General features: G+C 33.2%; 1 protein-coding gene across 1 annotated transcript; it reads left to right on the forward strand.

Moving 5' to 3' along the window:
* Window positions 1-9: 9 nt before the first annotated feature.
* LOC128553604 (cadherin-87A-like) lies at window positions 10-22,293 on the forward strand (the record flags this gene model as incomplete). Its single annotated transcript, XM_053534779.1, has 14 exons — window positions 10-66; window positions 6,595-6,668; window positions 7,270-7,341; window positions 7,724-7,893; window positions 10,522-10,572; window positions 13,256-13,345; window positions 15,849-15,938; window positions 16,489-16,500; window positions 17,170-17,295; window positions 18,676-18,804; window positions 18,933-19,008; window positions 19,278-19,402; window positions 20,867-21,067; window positions 22,129-22,293. Coding segments are annotated over exons 2-14 (1,356 nt in total), but the record flags the coding sequence as incomplete, so codon positions are not given.
* Window positions 22,294-22,523: the final 230 nt, after the last annotated feature.

Below are 22,523 nucleotides of genomic sequence, written 5' to 3' on the forward strand. Positions count from 1 at the left end.
CATCTTTACAAATATGTGAGCAATGAAATGAACATAACAAGGTGTGGAAATTAATATGATGTGAAGGTAAATTGTTTTGTCTAAAATATATCTAACATCAAATTTAACGTTTATTTTGAAAATTTCGACTCTTCAATTATATAGAATATATCAACGTTTGCTATTTGAGCATGGCATACGTATTGAACATTTGAGCCGCACCAAGAGAAAACCAACATAGTGCATATGCGACCAACATGGATCCAGACCAGCCTTTTTCCATATCATTGTATGTTGCTTAATACATTCACATACAAAAAACAACAGCAGAGTCTTAGTATTTGAATAACTAATATCGAAGGCCGTTGTCATCGAAAGAGCATTCGATTATAATCTTTATACGAGAGAAAAGACCAAAATGAAGAAAAAGTGGTTCTTTATTTGCAGATCGTCTTTATTCAAAAGAATAAGAACACTAAATTTTTCATGATAAATAGCATTTGTCGCCGTTTTAGCAACGTTGTTGTCAGCGCTTTGATATTTTCGTCACTTAAATCATGCCAACCATTTAGAGACTGTTATTTTGTTATTTTGAAAAATTGGAACTGAATGGTATCTAAAACAACCTTGCCAATTAACATGACATACATACTATGTAAAACTATTTCTCTATAATGTTCAAATCTGTCCAATACAGTTGGTCCGAGAGCTCATGGACTTTTATTGCAACAATTGAGGCCAAAAGAAGTTTATACATTTTTGGAAACAATATTTCATATCCTCCATGAAAACCCATTTCTTAAGTGTCAAAGCCGTGCCTATCTATATTTTGTTAACTTATGTTTGTGATAGGGGAGGTAAAAACCACTTGTAAAAATTTAGGGGGTAGGGTAAAGTTTACGACTACCAGTTTTTTCACTGTTTAAGTATAGGTTAGTGTTTATTAATGTGCATTTACAAAACTTAATCAGCCTCGCAGCACTGTTTAATTACAGTAACAATCTTATTGTCAGTATATGTATATATGTCAACCAATGTCAACAAAAAGGAATTCATCAAAAAGGAATGAAGGGCAAACTTGATATTTAAGGTCAAAGTTCAAATTTATTTACTAATCACAAAAATTGGCGTATTATTCTTAAAAATTAGTTTGTTACCATAAGTCACCCAGTTTTATTTATGTAATGTGTGTATATCAGCCAAGTCAGAAATGCAAAGCTTATTGCAAAACGTCAAAGTCAACACTGATGATTGAATGTCAAAGTCCATTTTCATACAAAAATGTGAAAAATGTTACCTTTACTTTTTTAATCTGTTCAATATGTATTCACATTATTAGTCACTGAAGTTAATTTGTTTTAATGTCTGTATGTCAGGCAAAGTCATTAGTGCAAAGGTAACCCCAAACTTGCCAAGGGTAAAGCATATATCAAAGGTCAAAGGTCAAATTTGTGTGAAAAATTGCATGAATAGTAACCAGTGTTCCTGGATTCTGTACCAGTACAAACCTGTTCTCCGCAAGTAACTGCCAACTTCCCCACATGAATCAGAGGTGGAGGACTAATGATTTCAGACACAATATCGTTTATCAAATAGTCACGGAGAACACACGCCCCGCCCGAGGATCGAACTCGCGATCCCGCGATCCGTAGACCGACGCTCTACCTACTGAGCTAAGCGGGCGGGTTCGTAAAAGAATGTAAATGGCTCTTTAACTTTTCTTCTTGTTGATAATATTTCGTCGATATTAGTCAACGATATCAGTTTATTTTAATGTATAAATATTTGGTGTGTGTGTTCGGGTTTAACGTCTTTCTCAACAATTTTTCAGTCATATGAACGACGGTATAAATGTTAGGCGATGTCTAGTATACACATATAATTTCAGAACATTCAAACTCAACCATAATATCAAAGATCAAAGGTCAAAAAAGTGAGTAAAATGTTGCAATAATATCACCTGTTTGTAATAATGTTTATTGTTTAAAAGTATTTGTTTTGTCATTTTAATAACTGATCGTTGTTCATTTTACTGTATATATGTCAGAAGATGTCATGGAAGAGAAAATAAGTCAAGGTCAAACCCGGTATTGGAGGTCAGGGGTCACTTTTGTATCAATTTATTTTTATTATAAATTTACCATACTTACTCATTACTTTGTTCAAAAATAGGTTGTTGTTATAATTCACTGTTAGCAATTTACTTTAATGTATACATGTCAAGCTAGGTCAGCAATGTAGGTATTATTCTTATAAGTCAAAGGCAAACTTATTATCAAAGGTCAAAGGTCAAATTTGTGTAAGAATTCGCAAAATAACTAGAACTTTGCAATGATTTTTCTTTATTGTGTAGGTTGTTTTGTCACTACTAGTAAAACTGATCAGTATTCATTTTAAAGTATATACAACTGACAATATTACTGTTGAAATAATAATGAAAAATAAGTCAAGGTCACACCTGACCATTAAAGGTCAAAGGTCATTTTCATGTAAAAAAATTCAAAATACAGCATTTTTAATTTCTTCTTCGTTACAAATTATCTTGTCATTTTGTTCATTGAAAATAATTTTGTCTTATGTTTATTTGTAAATCAATGTCAGCAATGCAGATCTAATTTCAAAAACAGTGATTGGTAAAGCTTATATCAAAGGTAAAAGGTGAAATTTGCGTGAAAGATCGCAAAAAAAGCATTTTTGCAATAATTTTCATTGTTTAAAGGTATTTTGTCATTATTAATATCTTATGGTTATTCCTTGAAGTTTCATACATGTATATATATGGGTCAATGTCAACAATGAAGATATCATAAGGCATGAGTCTAGATCAGCCCCGATGTTAAAGTTTAAACTTAATTTCGGATAATAAATTCAAAAGACAGCACTGTTATTTTATTTCTTTGTTCAAACATAACTTGTTATAACTTGATGTTAATTCATTTTAATGTTAGCCTTTACTTACTTACTTCCTTACTGCCTTCCATCTTCTTATGGCCGTTTTATATCTTATGATTAGATGCGGCAATGAACTGCACCGTATTCTGCAGGTCGCTGGCATCTCTCCACGGCTTGGTCTCAAATGGGATGTCTGTTGGCCAAACTTTCTGGCGTGCTTCTTCCAGATAGGAACAGCTCTGCAGAATGTGAAACGGTGTTTGTTCCTCTGATCCGCACTGACATTTAGCTTTCTCTGCAACTCCCAGCTTCTTCATATGTTTTCTCAGGCCACAGTCTTCAATGCGCAGACGGAAGACAGTTAATTGGCTGTTTACCTTGTGTAGACAGTCCTGATTTGGCAGGTAACCTCCATTTATGTTCTTCCAGTCTGACGCAGAGCTGTTCTTCCACAGAGTCTGAGCTTCTCTGTACTAAGTTGGAGGTTGGGGCTGTATTTGCCCGGTTGTTGTCTTTGTAAGTTTGTGCGCAGCTTCAATTCCAGCTATGCCCACATGTGCAGGAATCCATCGAAATGCTACATTGTTGCTCTCAGGCAGGAAATTGATGTTTTTCAACAGCTGTCTGATTAAGTTGTCTGATGGACCTGCTGAGAGAGCCTGAAGAGCTGACTTGGGGTTTGTTAGGAATATATTGTCCCTTTTCTCCTCGCTCATACAGTTCGAGTGTCGCCGATGTGAGGGCTGGCATCTGGATCTGTTGTTGGAGCATCTCTTGCCGACTGGATGAGAGAATATGAAGGAGGAGCTGTCTGAAAATTTGATGTAGGCACCACTCCCAGCTTTCTGAACTGCCTTTTCCGCTGATCCATCGGTATATGCTTGGATCCAAGAGTGTGCTGAATAGCAGTTATTGATCATTTCTAGCGTAAGAGATTGTTGGTAAGCGTGATGTTGCTTTCCCTTTTCTTCTACTCCTGGCACCTCCGATCTGATCTTGGGAGCACATTGTCTGGTAATCCGTTCATTGGGCTCGAGCGGCTCTGCCTTTTTGCAGTTCTTTGACGATATGGTTAAGACTCTGTCTTTTCAGTCTGTTCTTGGTTCTGCTCTCGAGTTTTGAGTGGAGTAGGTGGGATGGTAGTCTCTTTGCCTTCTCTGCATGCACAAAAGCTTTGTACTCTCGTCTTGTCTCTTATGGCTCAGGGTTGGCTGTCTTTTCCATTTATGTTATTGGAGTTGTTTTCATTGCCCCGGGATTATCCTCAGACGTGAAATTTAACCTTGTCCAGTTTATCTTTACGGGTTTTGGAAGCAGGTACCAATATGGTTGATGCGTACTCTGCTATGGGCCGTACGTTGCCCGTGTAGACTTGCAGAAGATCTTTGCATTTACTCCCCAACTTGTTCCAGCCAGTTTTTTTCATAATGGCGAGTTTTTAAGGCCCTCTCCTTTGACCTTTAATGTCAGATTTGACCTTGACAAATTTTTCATTATTATTTCAAGAATGATATCATCCGTTATATATAATTTAAAAGGAATAATAATTAGTTAATAGTTTTGAAATACACTCAAAAAGTAATGAAAAATCATTGCAAAAATGTTTTGGCTAATTTTCACGCAAATTCGACATTTGACCTTTGATAATAGGTTTGGCTTTACCTTATTTGGATAAGACCTACATTCCTGACCTTGCTTGACATGTATACATTAAAATAAATTGCTAACAGAAAATTCTAACAAGCGCTATTATTTTTGAACAAAGTAATGAATAAGTATGCTACAATTTGATCTTTTACATAAAAATGACCCCTGACCTTTAATACCAGGTTTTCTCTTACATGACATCGTCTAACATATATACAGTAAAATGAACAACGATCAATTACTAAAATGACAAAACAAATACTTTTAAACAATAAAAATTATTACAAACAGGTGATATTATTGCAACATTTTATTCACTTTTTTGACCTTTGACCTTTGACATTATGGTTGAGCTTGAATGTTTTGAAATAATATGTGCATACCAGACATTGCCTACTTTTTATACATTAAAATGAACTGATATTGTTGATTAATATCGATAAAATATCATTAACAAGAAGAAAAGTTAAAGAGCTATTTTTTTCATTCTTTTACTTGAAAATGACCTTTGACCCTTAATATCACATTTGAACTTGTCTTGATTTCAGACGATATCTTTATTACTGACATTGTGGGACATAAATATATTAAAATAAATCACGAGCAATTACAAATAATGATCAGAAATAGCTGTTATATTTCAAACAGGAAACTATTCATGCAATTTTTCACACAAATTTGACCTTTGACCTTTGATATATGCTTTACCCTTGGCAGTTTTGGGGTTACCTTTGCACTGCTGACTTTGCCTGACATACAGACATTAAAGCGAATTAACTTTAGTGGCTAACAATGTGAATACATATTAAAAACGTTAGAAAAAAGTAAATGTAAGTAAACATTTTCACATTTTTGCATGAAAATTAACTTTGACCTTCAGTTATCAGGGTTGACCTTGACGTTTTGCAATAAGATTTGCATTTCTGACTTTGACTGATATATACACATTACATTTATAAAACTGAGTGGTTTATGATAACAAACTAATTTTTAAGAATAAAAATAAATTTCAAATATGCCAATTTTTGTGATTTGTACATAAATTTGAGGTGGGCCGGTGGTCTACTGGTAACACGCTTGACTGTCAATCCAGAGGTCCGGGTTTCGAATCTCGGTCCAGGCACTGGAAGTTCTGAGATGCTCTTGAGTGTCTCCCACCTAACTAGAGGCCTGTACTGGTTTTTCCCAGGAAAGACGGCTTCGCGTGTATCGGTGCTATACACCGGGCACGTTAAAGAACCAGACTGTCTATTCGCAAAGAGCTAGGCTAAGTTAGCCGGACACGTCTGTATCTAAAAAGTTCTCTCTGTCTGTTCTGGGGACTTTATCTCACTCTGGTCAGATCGCTCTGTGTCTGTACTAGTAGAGGATGAATTTCGCGCCATGTGTGGCTGCGTTTGCTATATGTAAAGCGCCTTTGAACGTGTTTATCATGAAAAGGGCGCTATATAAATCTGGTATAATAATAATGATAACTTTGACCTTAAATATCAAGTTTGCCCTTCATTCCTTTTTGATGAATTTCTTTTTGCTGACATTGATTGACATATATACATTTACTGACAATCATATAGCTACTGTAATTAAACAGTTGAAAAACTGGTAGTCGTAAACTTTACCCTACCTTCTAAATTTTTACAAGTCAGTTTTACTATCCCTATCACAAACATAAGTGAACAAAATATAGATAGGTACGGCTTTGACACTTAAGAAATGGGTTTTCATGGAGGATATGAAATATTGTTTCCAAAAATGTATAAACTTCTTTTGGCCTCAATTGTTGCAATAAAAGTCCGTGAGCTCTCGGACCAAGTCAGATGCACATATTTATCAAACTCGGTGCGTTAACACACATTTTGAGCCCTACATATTAGCGACTTTGTAAAACAATTACAGCTATACTTTCAGTGGCAACATCATACTTTTTGTCTTTTATATCCAGATATTAAGATCTTGCTATATCTTAACGTTTTTCGTTGTTGTTGTTGTTTTTTTTTTCAATTTCTCTGACACGCTTTTCATTGAAATTATAAACATTTTTATGTCGTAAAAATTATTTAAAGTTTTAGTTTTCAGGCACATCCCTCTGTAACAGGATACAATGGATTTACTGAGCAGAAAAAGGATATTTATATTTGTAGTCCTTGTAGGTACGTATATTTTCCTTTCGATTCATGAAATAACTGCAAAATTTAATGTTCTCAAACAAAACCGAAATGTCTTTGTACGCGGTCTGTGTATGTTCGGATTTAGCGTCTTTTTCAACAATTTTTTTTTTCAGTCTAATAAACGATGGTCGCTACTTATAGCAGTGAGCGCAATGCCCAACTTTATTGTGCTGCCTCACTGGAATAAGACCGAGCTGACCAGTCCTAGAACTATCCTCTTAATGCTGAATGCAAAGCGAGGACGCTACCGGTACCATTTTAAGTCTTTGGTATGACAAAATTTAATATGTATCTATAAACTACGGTGCCCGTAAAGTGACATGTAAAACTTTTTTTATTTCATTTTTAAGTAAAAACGAAATAAAAACAAAATTTCACATGTAATATATAAACTACGGTGCCCGTAAAGTGACATGTAAAACTTTTTTTATTTCATTTTTAAGTAAAAACGAAATAAAAACAAAATTTCACATGTAATAGACTTTATCAAGTGTTTAAGCATTTTCGTTTGAACGTTTCCATATGTATCGTGGTACCTATATGAATTGTTAATATCATAAGTATGATTTCTATTTTTGGATAGGCTTTACACAAGCAACTTCACCGTACATCAAAGATCCTGGTCCAGGCTATACATCAATAACGGAAGATTTCAGTAAGTATCTAGCTTTACTAGATTTAAGCCATCATTTCAGGGGTGTTTTTGGTAAGACAAATAAAAACACTGCTTGAATGTACGTGCAGACAGGCATGAAATATTTTTAATAGGAAGGAATAATTTAGTACGTTAAATAAATTTGTTGTTTTTTAGAAAGTCTACTGTAAAAGACATCAGTTTTGTTTAGATTTTCAAAGAGTCATCAGTTTGTGTATTTTTATAGTTCTTTAGAAGTTCTAAAATTTTCATAAAAGATACCAAACGACTACATATACATATTTAGATTTCAAACCAAAACATTTCAACTACAGATATAATATCAGTACTATTATCATATATATAGACGAAAACTAGATTAGATCAAAGAGTAATTTTTCAGGTGGCACTATCTGTAGATTTCATATTGTTGACACGGATCAAGGGGACATAATAACTGTTAAACCGGCAGACGATTTTACGGTTCAGTATTTCAATATTGTTACTAACGGTGGAACAAATGATGTCTGGGTAAATGTAACAGTTAAAAAACCTTTGGACAGAGAAACACTGGTGAGTATGGTATATGTTTGTGAAATAGAGAAACTTGTATAACAACTAATATCTCTAAAAGTCTCGTGTGTTTGCTTTTAATACATTACATCGACACAGTTAATTCTTATTGCAAACCTTTCATCTTTATTGTAAGAGGAATACCATTTCTTCAGCAAGTTGGATGACTGCTTGAGCACGGCTCGAACCGTTAGAAATGAAATCCAAGTTAGCGGCCTTCATCACAAGCAACGGAACTTCCAAATTTTCAGTGTTTGTCTCCAAATGATATTATGAGATAGAAACAGTCACACCTGTGCTACAAATAAAAGACCACTACTAAAAAGATCTAATATGTACTGTGTGTAAATTTATCTACTGTAGAGACCATATGCCAACAAAGACTGTTACGTATTGTTTGGGTCAAATAATGTTTTTAAATGCAAGTCTATTAAATAGGTGTACATTATCCGTACACCTATTGGTTCGGTACTTTTGTTTGTTTGTTTTTAGCTCACCTGTCACGTAGTGACACGGTGAGCTTTTGTGATCGTCCGTCGTCCGTCCACAATTTCTTGTGAACACGATAGAGACCATAGTTTGCAATCAATTTTAATCAAACTTGCACACAACTTGTATTAGCATAATATCTCGGTTCCTTTCGAAAACTGGTCAGGTCCCATCATGGGTTCTAGAGTTATGGCCCCTTAAAGTATTGGCATAATATCTCGGTTCGATTCGAAAACTTGCCTAATCCCATCATGGGTTCTAGAGTTATGGCCCCTTAAAGGGCCAGAATTTGCTATTTTTGGCTTGTGAACACGATAGAGACCACATTCTGCAATCAGCTTTAATCAAACTTGCACACAACTTGTATCGGCATAATATCTCGGTTCCTTTCAAAAACTGGCAAGATCCCATCATGGGTTCCTGAGTTATGGCCCCTTGAAGGGCCAAAATATGCTATTTTTGGCTTGTAAACACGATAGAGACAATATTTTGCAATCAACTTTAATTAAACTTGCTTACAACTTGTATTGGCATAATGTCTGGGTTCCTTTCGAAATCTGGCCAGATACCATCTTGGGTTCCAGAGTGATGGCTTAAAGGTCCAAAATTTGCTTTTTTTGGCTTTTGCAGCCATATAGAGGCAAATATCTCCAACAACAATAAATCTTGGATTCCATGACGAATCTGTCAGATCCAATCATAGGCTCTTGAGTTATTTTATATCTGATTAACTCCCCTTATTGTAATTAAAATGGATTTATATTCATAAGTACTTATAGGACTTATTTGAAATTTCGTTATTGTCATTAGTTTGACTGAGACAATCGGGGTAGATAACTATGGATTGATTTTATGTCAAATTACCTCCCTTTATTTCAAATTAAAATGGTTATATCTCCGTTGCTAATGAAGATACTGATCTGAAATTTCATTTATGTCAACAGATGGACTAGGACAATCAGTAAAGATACATATTGACTGAATTTATGATAAATTACCTCCCTTTGTTTTTTATCTTTATGAATACACCTTAGCGGCTTCTAATGAGATTGGTTTGAAACATTATTTATGGTAAGAAATAGTCATGTTAGATAACTCTTGATTGAACATTTATCGATATGAATACTTTTCTCATATATTGTTGTATATGATTGTACTCTGTATCTTCCACATGCATATACTGATGCATGATTACGATTACCTCCCCTGATTTAATAAAAATGGATTTATTTCGGTAAATATTTATAGAACTCATTTGAAATTTTATAATTGTCTTTAGTTGGACTGAGGCAATCAGGGGAGATAGATATTGACTGATTTTATGTCAAATTACCTCCCTTTGTTTCAAATTAAAATGGGTGTATCTCAGTAATTAATGAAGATACTAATTTGAAATGTCATTTATGCCATCAGATGGACTCGGACAATCAGGGACGATAACGTTTGACTGAATTTAAGACAATTACCTCCCTTTATTTTATATAAATGAATATATCTCAGCAGCATCTAATGAGATTGGTTTTAAATGTTATTTATGTCTTCCAGGGTAAGGAATAGTCATGTTAGTACAAAAATGCAGCATTTGAGCCTAGGACCCCCAGACTTGGTATGGAAATTGGCCGTGGCTAGGTCAAAAGGGACTGTTACAAGAAAATATTTATCCTGATAATATATTTAATGTGTATGCCTATGTACTCTATGTCAAAACTTGATCATTTCATTTTGAGCAATGGTACTCAGGTGAGCGATATAGGGCCATGATTGCCCTCTTGTTGGGTTTAACACCGTTCATCAACAGTATTTCAGTTACGTAACGGCGGGCAGTTAACCTAACCAGTGTTCCTGGATTCTGTACCAGTACCAACCTGTTCTCCGCAAGTAACTGCCAACTTCCCGACATGAATCAGAGGTGGAGGACGAATGATTTCAGACACAATGTCTTTTATCAAATCGTCGCGGAGAACAAACGCCTCGCCCAGGGCTCGAGAGGTCATGACCCCTATTTCCGTAGATCTGCGCTCTCCATATTGAGCTAAGCGGGTGGGCTATATTTTTAAAAATCACTTACTTTTTTAGCAATGTTCTTCACAAGCCGACTTTAATTCATTTTATTATTTTAAAATCCTCATATATTTTTAGGGCGGGATGGTGAAGATCAACCTTGTAATACTAGACACACAACACGATGAGGTAGTATTTTGAAAAAAAATGTTTGAAAATGTCTGAATGCTAACTATTCTTTAAAAAATTATAATGTCCTTAAGGTTTAAGATGTGAGTAAAAGAAACATACAATTCTGCCGAAATAAGGAAATTTTTAACAGTTTACATTGTATATTTATAAAATATTTTAGATTTGAAAAAAAAAATAAAGAATACGTTTCTGATATTTAAACAGAAACCTAGAATTTTTATCTAAGGGCGACATTAAAACTTATAGTATTAAATATTTCATTATTTCTTAATTCAAGAATTTCTACCAAATATTTTATAGCTAAGTTGGACAATACAATACAAATGTAATTCTTTATCCATTTTTTCGTCTGTAAAGATGTCTAACACATATACTATTTTCAATTTTTGTCGTATTTTTGGATTACATTGTATATAGAACAATTGTGTTGATCGTGAGCAAATGATTTCGTTTTTGAGTTGCCAGTTTATCTGGCTATCCTATTAATTCTTAGTGACCTCATTAGACTTAGGTCTATTTATTTGTTTGTAAGCTTATTTAAAGCCGCCACCGGTAACTCATATGGGCGACTCCTCCGTAAGACAGTTAAAAATGTTAGTTGGGGGATAGTACAGATTCGTTAAATGCTCCAGCTCAATTTTTTTACAAGATTCATTAAATGCTCCAACTCTATTTTTTACAAGATTCATTAAATGCTCCAACTCTATCTTTTACAAGATTCATTAAATGCTCCAACTCTATTTTTTATACAAGATTCTTTAAATGCTCCAACTCTATTTTTTACAAGATTCCTTAAATGCTGCAACTATTTTTTTTTTTTTTACAAGATTCATTAAATGCTCCAACTCTTTTTTTTTTACAAGATTCATTAAATGCTCCAACTGTTTTTTTTACAAGATTCATTAAATGCTCCAACTTTTTTTTTACAAGATTCATTAAATGCTCCAACTCTAGAAGCTTCCCATGTATAAAACACTTATACACGGGACTCTTATCCCAGTATCAATATTTTTTTATTTGAATATATGCCAAGTTTCCTAGACAATTTCCCAGGAGATTGCAGTTTAAATCTAGGAGATTTAATGAAAATCCAAGAGATTTTTATCAACCAGCAGTTTTTAATATTTTGGTCGAATATGAAACTATAAAAGAAATTAAACCATTTCTCCTTTCTGAGTTATGAAACTGATTTTGACAATGGTTTCAGAGGTTGTAAGTTATATTTTAAAATATTTTAAACAACAAAAGCATATGGAATTTTTATTAAATTATTATCATTCAATTGTCATTTAATAAGCAGAGAAATTGATTAAATCTACTGCCATATCACTTCTCTTCTTTTTAGTTGGTGCATCCAGTAAATAATCTGCAGGTCGTTTAAACATTCCTAGATTTTAAGCACTTGAGCAATAGCATAAACAGATCAGTAATTTGGAGGAAAGGGGACTCCAACTCAATGACCCCTGGTTTTATAGTCTCACAGTGTTAGCATGAGACCACTGCGTCCACTCTTAAACTGTCGGCAGCTCAATTACGCACCTCTTTACCACTTCCGCAATATGTTCCAACTCCTCGAGAAAGAGAAGAACTTGAAGTTTATGCAGTTTTGAGATTGTTTTTGCAATTATTCGACGGTACATTTCAAAGTATTGCTTGCATTCAAAAGTTCCTATGTTTGCGGTTATTTTCAAACATGAATGATGATTTTTATAAACTGCTAACTTACATCGTTCTAAATGTACAATGTAGGCAACCTCTGCACAGGAAATTGCCAACACCTGCCTCCAAGCAAATCACGTGACGATTGTAAAACCATGTGATCTAAAAATGTCGACACGCTTTGCAACGCGTTGTAAGCCAAATACTAGCCACAATCTAAAGGAAAGTTGAATTTTATGCAAAAGTCTTTAAGAACATAATGAAAGTATTCAATCTGTTTAAGCGGTTTGATAATGCTTTGCCAGTACTCAAAATACTGTCAAATACTTTCATTGTTTTTATTATAGCAGGTGCGTGCCACAACACCAGAAAAAAAGTGAATTTTATATTACTGTAATACTTTCTGTTTTTGGAGGTGTTTTTTTTTGCTCGTATAACTAAGTAAAGGATATAACATTTAAGTAATTAGATATAATATTTGTACAACAAAATTCAAAAATAAAAAATATACTAAACTCGACTAAAAAACAACAATTTAGACGTGATGGCAGTGTCTGCTATAATATCGACAATGGGAAGCTCAGGCCCTGAACTATGCATAACTGAATTTTAGAAGATTGTAATATAGCATGTGCTCCTGGTATTCTCTTTGGGATTAAACTCGGCTGGACCAGAGTTATAGTCTTTGATTAAGTTAAAAATACACATGAAGTATTTAAAAGTTTGTGCTGCATATTTCACCTAAAGTCATAAAACCACGTACAGTGGTAGGAAATGGGGAAGGGGCACATGTGTCCAATGAACACATATTTAGTTATTACATAACTGAAAATACTGTTTGCTTAAAGATATGGACGGGGGTAAACATTTTCAACAGGATACTTTCGTAAATTTTTGTCGCTGAATCAAATTTCCTTGCTTAGTAACATGTTCACAGATACAAATACTCTTGAAGATTAAAAGAATAACGCGCAAAAATGCTGTGAGATTTTTGCCTAAAATTTAAATGCTTTTATTTCAGGTTAAATATGATCACACTGTTTATATCTCGGATGTTAATGACAATCGTCCAGAGCTTCAAGATTTGCCATACACTTTAGATATAAATGAGGTATGAAGTTTTACATTTTCACCTTGCCGTATAATACGACGGATAGATGATTGCAAAGGCATTAGTCTTTATACGTTTACCACATGTCTTACCTTTATGTCACAGGTTGATTCATTTGAGCTATGAAATGCTGCTGTTGTGACGACACTTGTCTGCACAGGGCAGCACATGTGTACATGTGGGTAGAGGGTTTCTACCTTCAAGACTCTACGGTAAAAGGTCTATAAAAACAAGATATGATATAATTTTCATATACGATATATATATATATATATATATATTAGTATCTGGTAGTGTCGGCGAGTGCAATTAAGGAAAATCAAGCAGTTTTAGAAAGCATTACTCTGCACTTGATTAACTTTTTACCCTGAATAGTTTAATAGAAATTCTAAGAAAATCAAACAAAAAAGTATTCTGTTTGTTCATAGACTTCTCCTGAGCCTTTGACTCTGTCTGGAAAGTCAGACTATGAAAACACTTTTAGGAAATAACATAGACGGTAAATTCTTTAGAATAGTAAAAAATATATATACTCAAATATTGAGTAGTGTATATCCTAAAATAGTGTAACATCTGAATTTTTAAGTGCAATTGCGGAGTTCGTCAAGGAGAGAATTCATCTGTAGTTTTGTTCTCTCTATTTTTGAACGATTTAGGAAATTACCTAAAAGAAAAGGATAAAAATGGACTTGAATTGAAAGACCCGTTTAACCAAATAGAAACCTATCTTAAAGTATTACTACTATGTTGATGACTCAGTTTTAATATCAGATGGCCCAAATAAGCTGCAGAAATGTTTAATTGACTTTATACAGTACTGTAATTTATGGAAACTTAATATTAAGATCAGCAATGCAAAAGCTCTAATACTAGGCTCAGAAAACGATAAAAACCTTACATTTCGGATTGGAGATACACCTTTAGAAATATTTCAAACATACAAATATCTGGGAACATTCTTTTCTTAATCTGGAAGTTTTTTAGCCACTAGGAAACATTTGACAGGACAGGCTCAAAAGGCATTACATTTATTTTATCGCAGAATTTATAACCTTAACTTACCATTTGACTTAGTGCTATATTTTTATGCCAGTTATGTTATACTCATCGGAAATTTTGGGGTATAAAAGTTCAGAAATACTAGAAAACATCCATCGTGATTTTTTAAGAAGAATATTATATATGAGAAAATTGACTCCGTTGTATATGTTGTTTGATGAAGCAGGAAGATACCCTATTGATATCACTATTAAGAGTAGGATGGTTGGCTAATGGAATTGTAACCGGAAATCAAAATAAATTGTCATATAAAATATATCAATATGTGAGAAATAAAATGAATTTTGAATCTAAATGGATAAGTAAAATAAGAAATAGGGAGATACGACATTTGGCTACAACAGGACACCTTACAAAATAAATGTATTAAATATTTAGTTAAACAATTTTTACAAGCAATTATTGTGTGATGTTATGTAAAATTGTACTGTTTTCCACTCATCACTATCTCATTACTGTCTGTATATTAAGAGAGTTATGTATAATATGATGTAAAAGGGGGAAGGCCCCAGTAAGGTGTCTGCGCAAAATGTTTTTTGATTTTATTTATATTTTATGGCAATATACCTACGTATTAAGTTTCATTAACAAGTGTTACTGTTACCAGTTTTGACTTATTTTTATAGATATTCACATTTAAAGTGGGTGGGGTAATTTGACATGTGACTAGTAAGGAACATAATTTCCGTTATTTTTTTTTTAAACGGTTGAAATGTTTTACCAGAAACTGTCATGATAAAATAACTATGCATTTGACAATCACACTACATGTTGCATTTCAAATTGTCTTGATTGCTTTTTTTCATCACAGAGCCACAAGTGGTCTGATCAAATTTACTGATTTTCAATGGACGAACTTCACCAAAAACCTAAAACATTTTTATCAGTTGAGATATTCAGGTGTTATTTTCAGCAGATATTGTAAACTAAATGATAGATTAATTTCATTTTGCCCACACAACACTGTTTAATATCTCTACAAAAGATCACTATATCATCATGTTTACAGCGTAGTTAGATCTCGAATCCCTATTTAAAGTACACAGTGGATGACGCGATCGAAGTCTGATATAAATCTTTATTTGTAGAAGAGATTATCCGATCCTCACAGGCAGTTTATTCCTATATCCCGTTTCAAATATGTATTGCACATTTCCAAAACTATACTTGATACAGTAGGGAATTAACTCCTATCTCCCTTTCTCCACTAACAAAACAAATCTATTTACTTGTACAAATGTGCCATGTCATGTGAAAAAAAAATCATTTGAACCTTATGAATGTATACTCTTATTTTACTTTAACATGTAACCATAGTTATGTTTTGTTATGTTAATCGCTGGACCTGATAGAGTATATATTAAAATTGATGTATCTAATATTTCAAAAGAGCTATTAATTTCCTAAGCCCCACAAAGTTTAACAGGCATGTTGTACATTTTAGCAACCATGCAACAGAACAACGGTTTACACGAACATACATGCAATAGATAAAGACAGTGGTGTAAATGGTAAGGTTGGATATTCGATGACGGTATGTATTGCACATGATACATTTTATTTCATAGTTCCACGAGACTTATAATGTTATTTCAAAAACAGAATAAGCCATTCGAATGGAGAACGACATTGGACATTCAAACCCTGGACGACATTTGAAATTTGAATCAAGAAGGACATTGGACATTCAAACAAAAAACGATATTTTACATTTAAAACAAAAAGAACATAAATTCAAACCCAGAATATTTTATGTCGTTCTAGGACTGTATGTCTTACGTCGTTCTGGGTTCAAAAATCCAATTCCTTTCTTGATTCCAACGTCAAATTTCGTTCATTAGTCGAATGTCCAATTTCACATTTGACATATTAGCTTTTCTTGCTGAAATATGTTTTACCTGTTACTGACAAAGTAAAGTCTACAAACGTCTTCTGTGTTTAAAACGATGTCAGCGTCAAAGTGCTATTACAACAGTGTGATACCAAAATTATGTAGTGGCTTTACTTTACTTCATCTACGTCAAAAAACATGTGATAAAACATGTGAAATTATTTAATATATATCTCTCTTTCTGTTGTTTCAGCCAAAGGCACAGGTAAGAAATTGTTTTACATTTAGAATCAAATGTAACTTCAAGGGAAAGAGTAAATAGGACTTTTAAATGTATTTAAAGAAGCGAAAGATTTTTTCGAAATCGGCATAAAATGACAAAGTTATGAACATTTTGATGTCCCATACAACAGCAGACAGCTATTCAACTTCCATAGCAACCTTAAACAGAAAGGCGAATTTAATTGACATTTTATATTTATTTCAACTGTTTTTCTTAAATGCGGAGAAAAATAATTCTTTTCTTTTCTAAAGAGAACGAAAGAAATTATCATGCTTTACATCTTAACATCAAAGATAACAGATTACTAGAATGGGTACTTGCTTAAACATATAACTTAGCAGTGTGTGAATAATGTCATGACTGGTTGACTGTTTTCTTAAAGTTCAAAACCATGCATGTTTTTCAATAATGATTTAATTTCAAAAATTATTTCAACGTTATGCTTTGCTGGACGATGGCTTTCTTATAAAAGTCTTATGGTTAGGCATTCTTTCTGCGTTAATATACTTGAAACATTTATCAAATTAATATTCACAAATAGTGTTGATAAAAACAAAACTTATTCTCGAAACTCAGAATACATTGTATAAATATTTATTTTCTAAGAATAATTCATCACATGTAACATTATAAATATGTGTTTGTTTTCAGTCACAAGAATCGCGGAAGAAATATAGTGAGACATTTTCAATAGACCCAAAGACCGGAAGTGTATCTTTAAACCAGTGTCTAGACTATGAAAGTAATAGCTACTATCAATTCATAGTAACAGCAAAGGTAGTTATTTTTATGTATATCTGTCATAGAACTATGATATCTTAATACGTATTAATTGTTTTATTCAATTGTTGAATTAACAGGAGTGCTACGCCGTATTGAGCTTGCGCCGTATACATCTCATACGTTGACCGTATATAGCTTACACTGAATATAGCTCACCGTAGGCTGTATACGTCAAGATACTGCATATCACCGTATATATAGCTCATTTTTGATAGGTTGTAATTAGGAACCAACAATATCATTATTGAACACTACATTGTCCCCATCGTCGTCAACAACATCATCATCATAATCATTATTGTTATTTCGTCGGCATTACAGCCATGAGCATCAGCAGCAGAAACAACAGACCACCACCACCACTACAACATCCACAACCACCATCATAATCATCGTTATTTTTCTAACCACTATCATCATTATGTGAAACATAACATCATCATCATAATCATATGTGAAATATAACATTATCATCATCATCATTAAGTGAAACATAACATCATCATCATCACTGTATACTTGAAAACATTGTGGAAACATCGGAAATGGAAACGATAGACGGAAACATAATAAGAAAAAAAAACACTAATAAATCTCCATGTTAAAAATGTGCAAAAAGATACAAATAGAAAAATGTAACATGGAATTTCTGGAAAGGCAACTCTTGCAAAGCAAATCCAAAAAAGTTATTTAAGTTACTTCCCTTAGAAATGAAAGTTAACCAGGATAGATCTTATAATATCAGATTATATGTCATAGCTCTGATCGTAAAAGTGCATAAAATTATGCCTAGTAAACTAAAGCAGCGCAAATGCAAGTGAATGGGATACCCTAAATAGCCCCTAAAATGACATTACCTGGTCTCCAAACAATAAATCAACAATACAGTGTTAGACTGACTAGTTTTATAACCAAATCAAGATTCCCCTTGTATATCAGTACATTTAGACTAGAAATTTGGGTTATTTTGGGAAATTCGATGATCACGTTAATTTGACTAGGAACTATAAATTTCTGCAACGAATACAAAAAATTATCATCATAGACATTATCGTTGTCATCCTTCACAATTCTCCGCACGATATAAGTTTAACACTGAGCGTGGCACCTACAGGCATTAGCCTGAGTGGTTGAATATGTAAGCATCTGAACGATGAACCACGGTAAATTAGACAAAAAACTACAAGAAAACTTTGATTTTTTTATTCTTAAATGTTCATTTTATTATTTTAATAAAACTTATGCTGGGTTTCATTTATACGAGAAGATCTAGTAATGAAATGGACGTCAAGCGGTAGGAATATTTAATATAGCTGAGAGTGTTTATTTATTACTCTATATGAAATGTCACGTTTATGCATTATATTATTCCAGGACTTCGGACCAAATGGAGGGTTGAACAGTACAGCTGAATTCATTATTCGTGTACAAGACGTCCAAGACAAACCACCATTCTTTACTGGCATACCATACAGAGCAGATATCGACGAAAATAGTGCCAAGGTATGATAAATCGAAATATATATATAATTATACAGAATTGTGCCTAGTTTATTTAATCCATTCAAACCTCCTACGTGCATATAAAAGTTCTTTAGTGTCACTCATATAACTTTAATGCATTATTCCAGGGGACATTGATCGTGCAAATACATGCTGAAGATGGCGACCCAGGTGTATCAAACAACGTAAATTACACAATTACAGGTTTGCCATCAATTAAAATATTTTTTAAACGATAATCGAGTTCGGTATAGGTTTGGAAGAACAATTTTGTGCATCAACATATATAAGCGTAAAATTATGTTATGTTTTCTTATTTTCAAATTAGCTGATTTTCTTGGGTTAAGTATAGCTGTTTTGTACAGTATGTACTAGTATTTGCAAACTTCTTGCTAATAAGACGTTCAACAACGATTCATAAAAACATAAATTTTTCATCAATTGAATGAAATTACCGCATTTTATTCATACAGACAGCACTTGTGGAGATGTTTTCCATGTAGACAGTTTCTCGGGTGATATAACAACAAGTGGAAACATTGACTTGGACGCTGGAAAGGTCAAAAATGAGTCGGGTAACTGCATAATCACCGTGCTTGTAAGCATCGAAAAATCTTATTATATTTTTTGTTCATGCATGCGTGTAAACCTGGTCACAGAAGAGACAACTATTGAAATATAAAAAAACATTAAGGGCTTGTTGTTGGGGTGGTGGTTACTATGTGTGTGGTTTTATTGTCCGTCACCTAATATAGCCGCATGGCATTCAAACTTCAAAGAAGGTAAGTTATATCTGATATTATTGTAACGAATAGTGTTCACAGATTCGTAATCATAATCGTTGTTACAACACGAATCTCGAGCACTGGTTGGGTATACTCGTTACGGGGTAGGGGGTATTTATCTTAAAATGATTGATTGTATTGCATAGGCAGAGAGACTTTTTCACAAAAATCTATGTACACTCAAGAGAAAAAAATCATCCTAATACTATTCTCGCGTGATTTTTTTTTTACAGTTTTCAAATAATAATAGATACTTGAACAAAATAAAGGTTTGCATTTATCCAAGTCTATAACATATATCATTGGAACACTATTTGTCTTAACACAATGATGTTCAATCTATTTGTTCCCCGGAAAAATCAAGAAAATGTTCGCCGTTGTTGTCTGAATCACACAGAAATACGTTGCGGCACATGAATTCAAAAAATATTTGACAATTTATTTTCTTTCATCAAAATTAACGCTTCGGCTAAACGCATCCAGTTTTTTGCTAGAATAGATTTATGTGTTCTAGACATAACCGTAAAACAATATTATTAAACAATAAATTTACTTTTAAAAGTCTGTATGTTCTCAGTTTACCAAATATACCGATATTACAACTTCCAATGTCTGAGTTTAAAGGCTATGACATTCAGAGTACACAATTCATTACAGTAACTGCAACTTGACTCTATAACACCAATATATATTGGGTCAAGCAATGGTGTCAAAATTAAATTGTTAGTGTTATTGGTATTTTGTAAGTACACAAGTTTCAAGTGTTTGTCCTAGATGTATATATAAAGAGACACATATTTTACACAAGTTTTTTCCCTCTGATATTTTCGAAAAGCCTTAGATATACGGCGTTTGTTTATCCGCCGCTTTTTATGAAAAAATATGAGCTAAAGATTAAAAGCTTATTTTTAAAATGTTATTGTTATGTATGGTAAATATTGAAATATGCGAAAATAGAATTGTAATAAATCGTCAGCTTATTTTGATTTACAAAGATTTCTTCCATACAAATTTAGAGAGAACATAGTTTAGCGCGAACAAATAGTAATAAATTGCCCTAAAATAATGTTTCGAACGAACCCGAGTATCATTGACAATGACGGGAACTCGAACGGTCAACTGTTTTGTACATGTATGAATACATTTGTGTAATCAAATATTATTAAAATTAACAAATCATAAGATTTTTTTACCCAAAATAGCATGGATACTATCATGCTTCATTTTTGTATTGCCATACAAAATACCATCTTTACATGTAACTTCTAATGATTTAGGCCGAGGAAATTGAATCTGCAGGTGAAGAACAATACGGTAACACAACTGCTTCGACGCATATCACAGTATCAGTTCAAGACGTAGATGACAACCTTCCATCCTTCGGTAAAAGTTCCTACCATGCAACAGTACCCGAAAACACACCAAACGGTGTACCGCTTTCACTGAACGAAACAGTCAGTGTTAATGATATCGACCAGGTAAGTCCGTAGCGATTTTAAATAAATTAAACCCAAACAAACACATACACAGTGAGACTTTTGGTATATCATTTTATATTTCGAGAACTCGTATATCATGTTAACGCGAATTCATATAAAGATACTCGCTATACGCAATAACCTTATTTTTCTTGAATACCCATGGTGTAAATATGAAACAATTTTTCAGTTGTAATGCCCGCCACGAACAAGAATGAAAGAAACTGAAAATTCTATTTGAAAAATAAGGCTCGTAAGCCATACACTCAACAAAATTCCTAATCGGTCAGTTTATATTGTATTACTATTTTGTTAATAATGAATGTATTTACACGAAATTTCACATACCGATATTTGAATAGGTACTGCAGCTAATTATTATTAATGAAAATGGAAATAACCATCAAAGTAACAGCTACACACAAATTATATCAAAATTATTTTGAAATTGCAAAAACAATTATACAACACGTATCAAAAATGTGTCTCCCGCTTAGCAAATTCCGACAGTCGGAACGCGTGTTGCTCTTGTGTCAATTTCACCATGATATGTGTTTTTTCTAGTAGGACTTTCGTCAGTAATGCCAAAAGTGTAAACGAACACGTGCATGTTGGTGCACCTGCCCTGCACGTGCAAAATATGCAATATTAGTCAGAACGCCTAATGCGGTTACTTTGGCCGTAAGTCGCCAAAAATAAATTAATTATTAGCTGCAGTACCGATTCAAATGTCGGCATGTGAAATTTGGTGTCAATATATGCATTATTAACAAAATAGTAATACAGATATAAACTGACCGATTAGGAATTTTGTTGAGTGTATATCTTAAGTAATGGCGCATATTGTGTCGTTTTTATACGTATTTCGTCCAGTTTTGACATCACCAAAATAGATAATAATCACTGCTTCAAGAAAATCGCGCATTGCAACATTACGAGCAATCAACATACCACTCTTAAGATGCGTATGACTTGCACGTCTATATTAACATATGTTTTGTTTTACATCCATTAAATATAGAAGATAACACATTGTAAAATACAGTATAATTATACTTAAGGCGAATAACGCGAGGATGAAAATTACACTGGAGTATCCGAATCATTCAAGTTGTGAAGACTTCACTGCCTCACCACCGGTTGTTCAAGGATTTGGAGAAATTTTGATACTTGTCAAGAACACAAGTTTATTGGATTACGAAAAGATCCAGAATATAGTCATCAAGGTAACTTTTTAGTGCTTAATATTGTTAAACGATGAAACTTAAAAAGAGTAAATCTTGTGCCATCAGTTTTCTTTTTCGTGAATCTTTGCTGCGCTTACTTATATTGATATAGTCTTTTATATAAATGTTTAAATATTAATGTAATTAGGTATTAGGGAACATGATCCTTTTTGAATCATAAGCGATGTAATAACCTTTTGAATAAAAGGCGATATTAGAAAACTTTATAT

This window comes from Mercenaria mercenaria, unplaced genomic scaffold (genome assembly GCF_021730395.1).
Source record: "Mercenaria mercenaria strain notata unplaced genomic scaffold, MADL_Memer_1 contig_4063, whole genome shotgun sequence".
In the NCBI taxonomy this organism is placed as follows: Eukaryota; Metazoa; Mollusca; class Bivalvia; order Venerida; family Veneridae; genus Mercenaria; species Mercenaria mercenaria.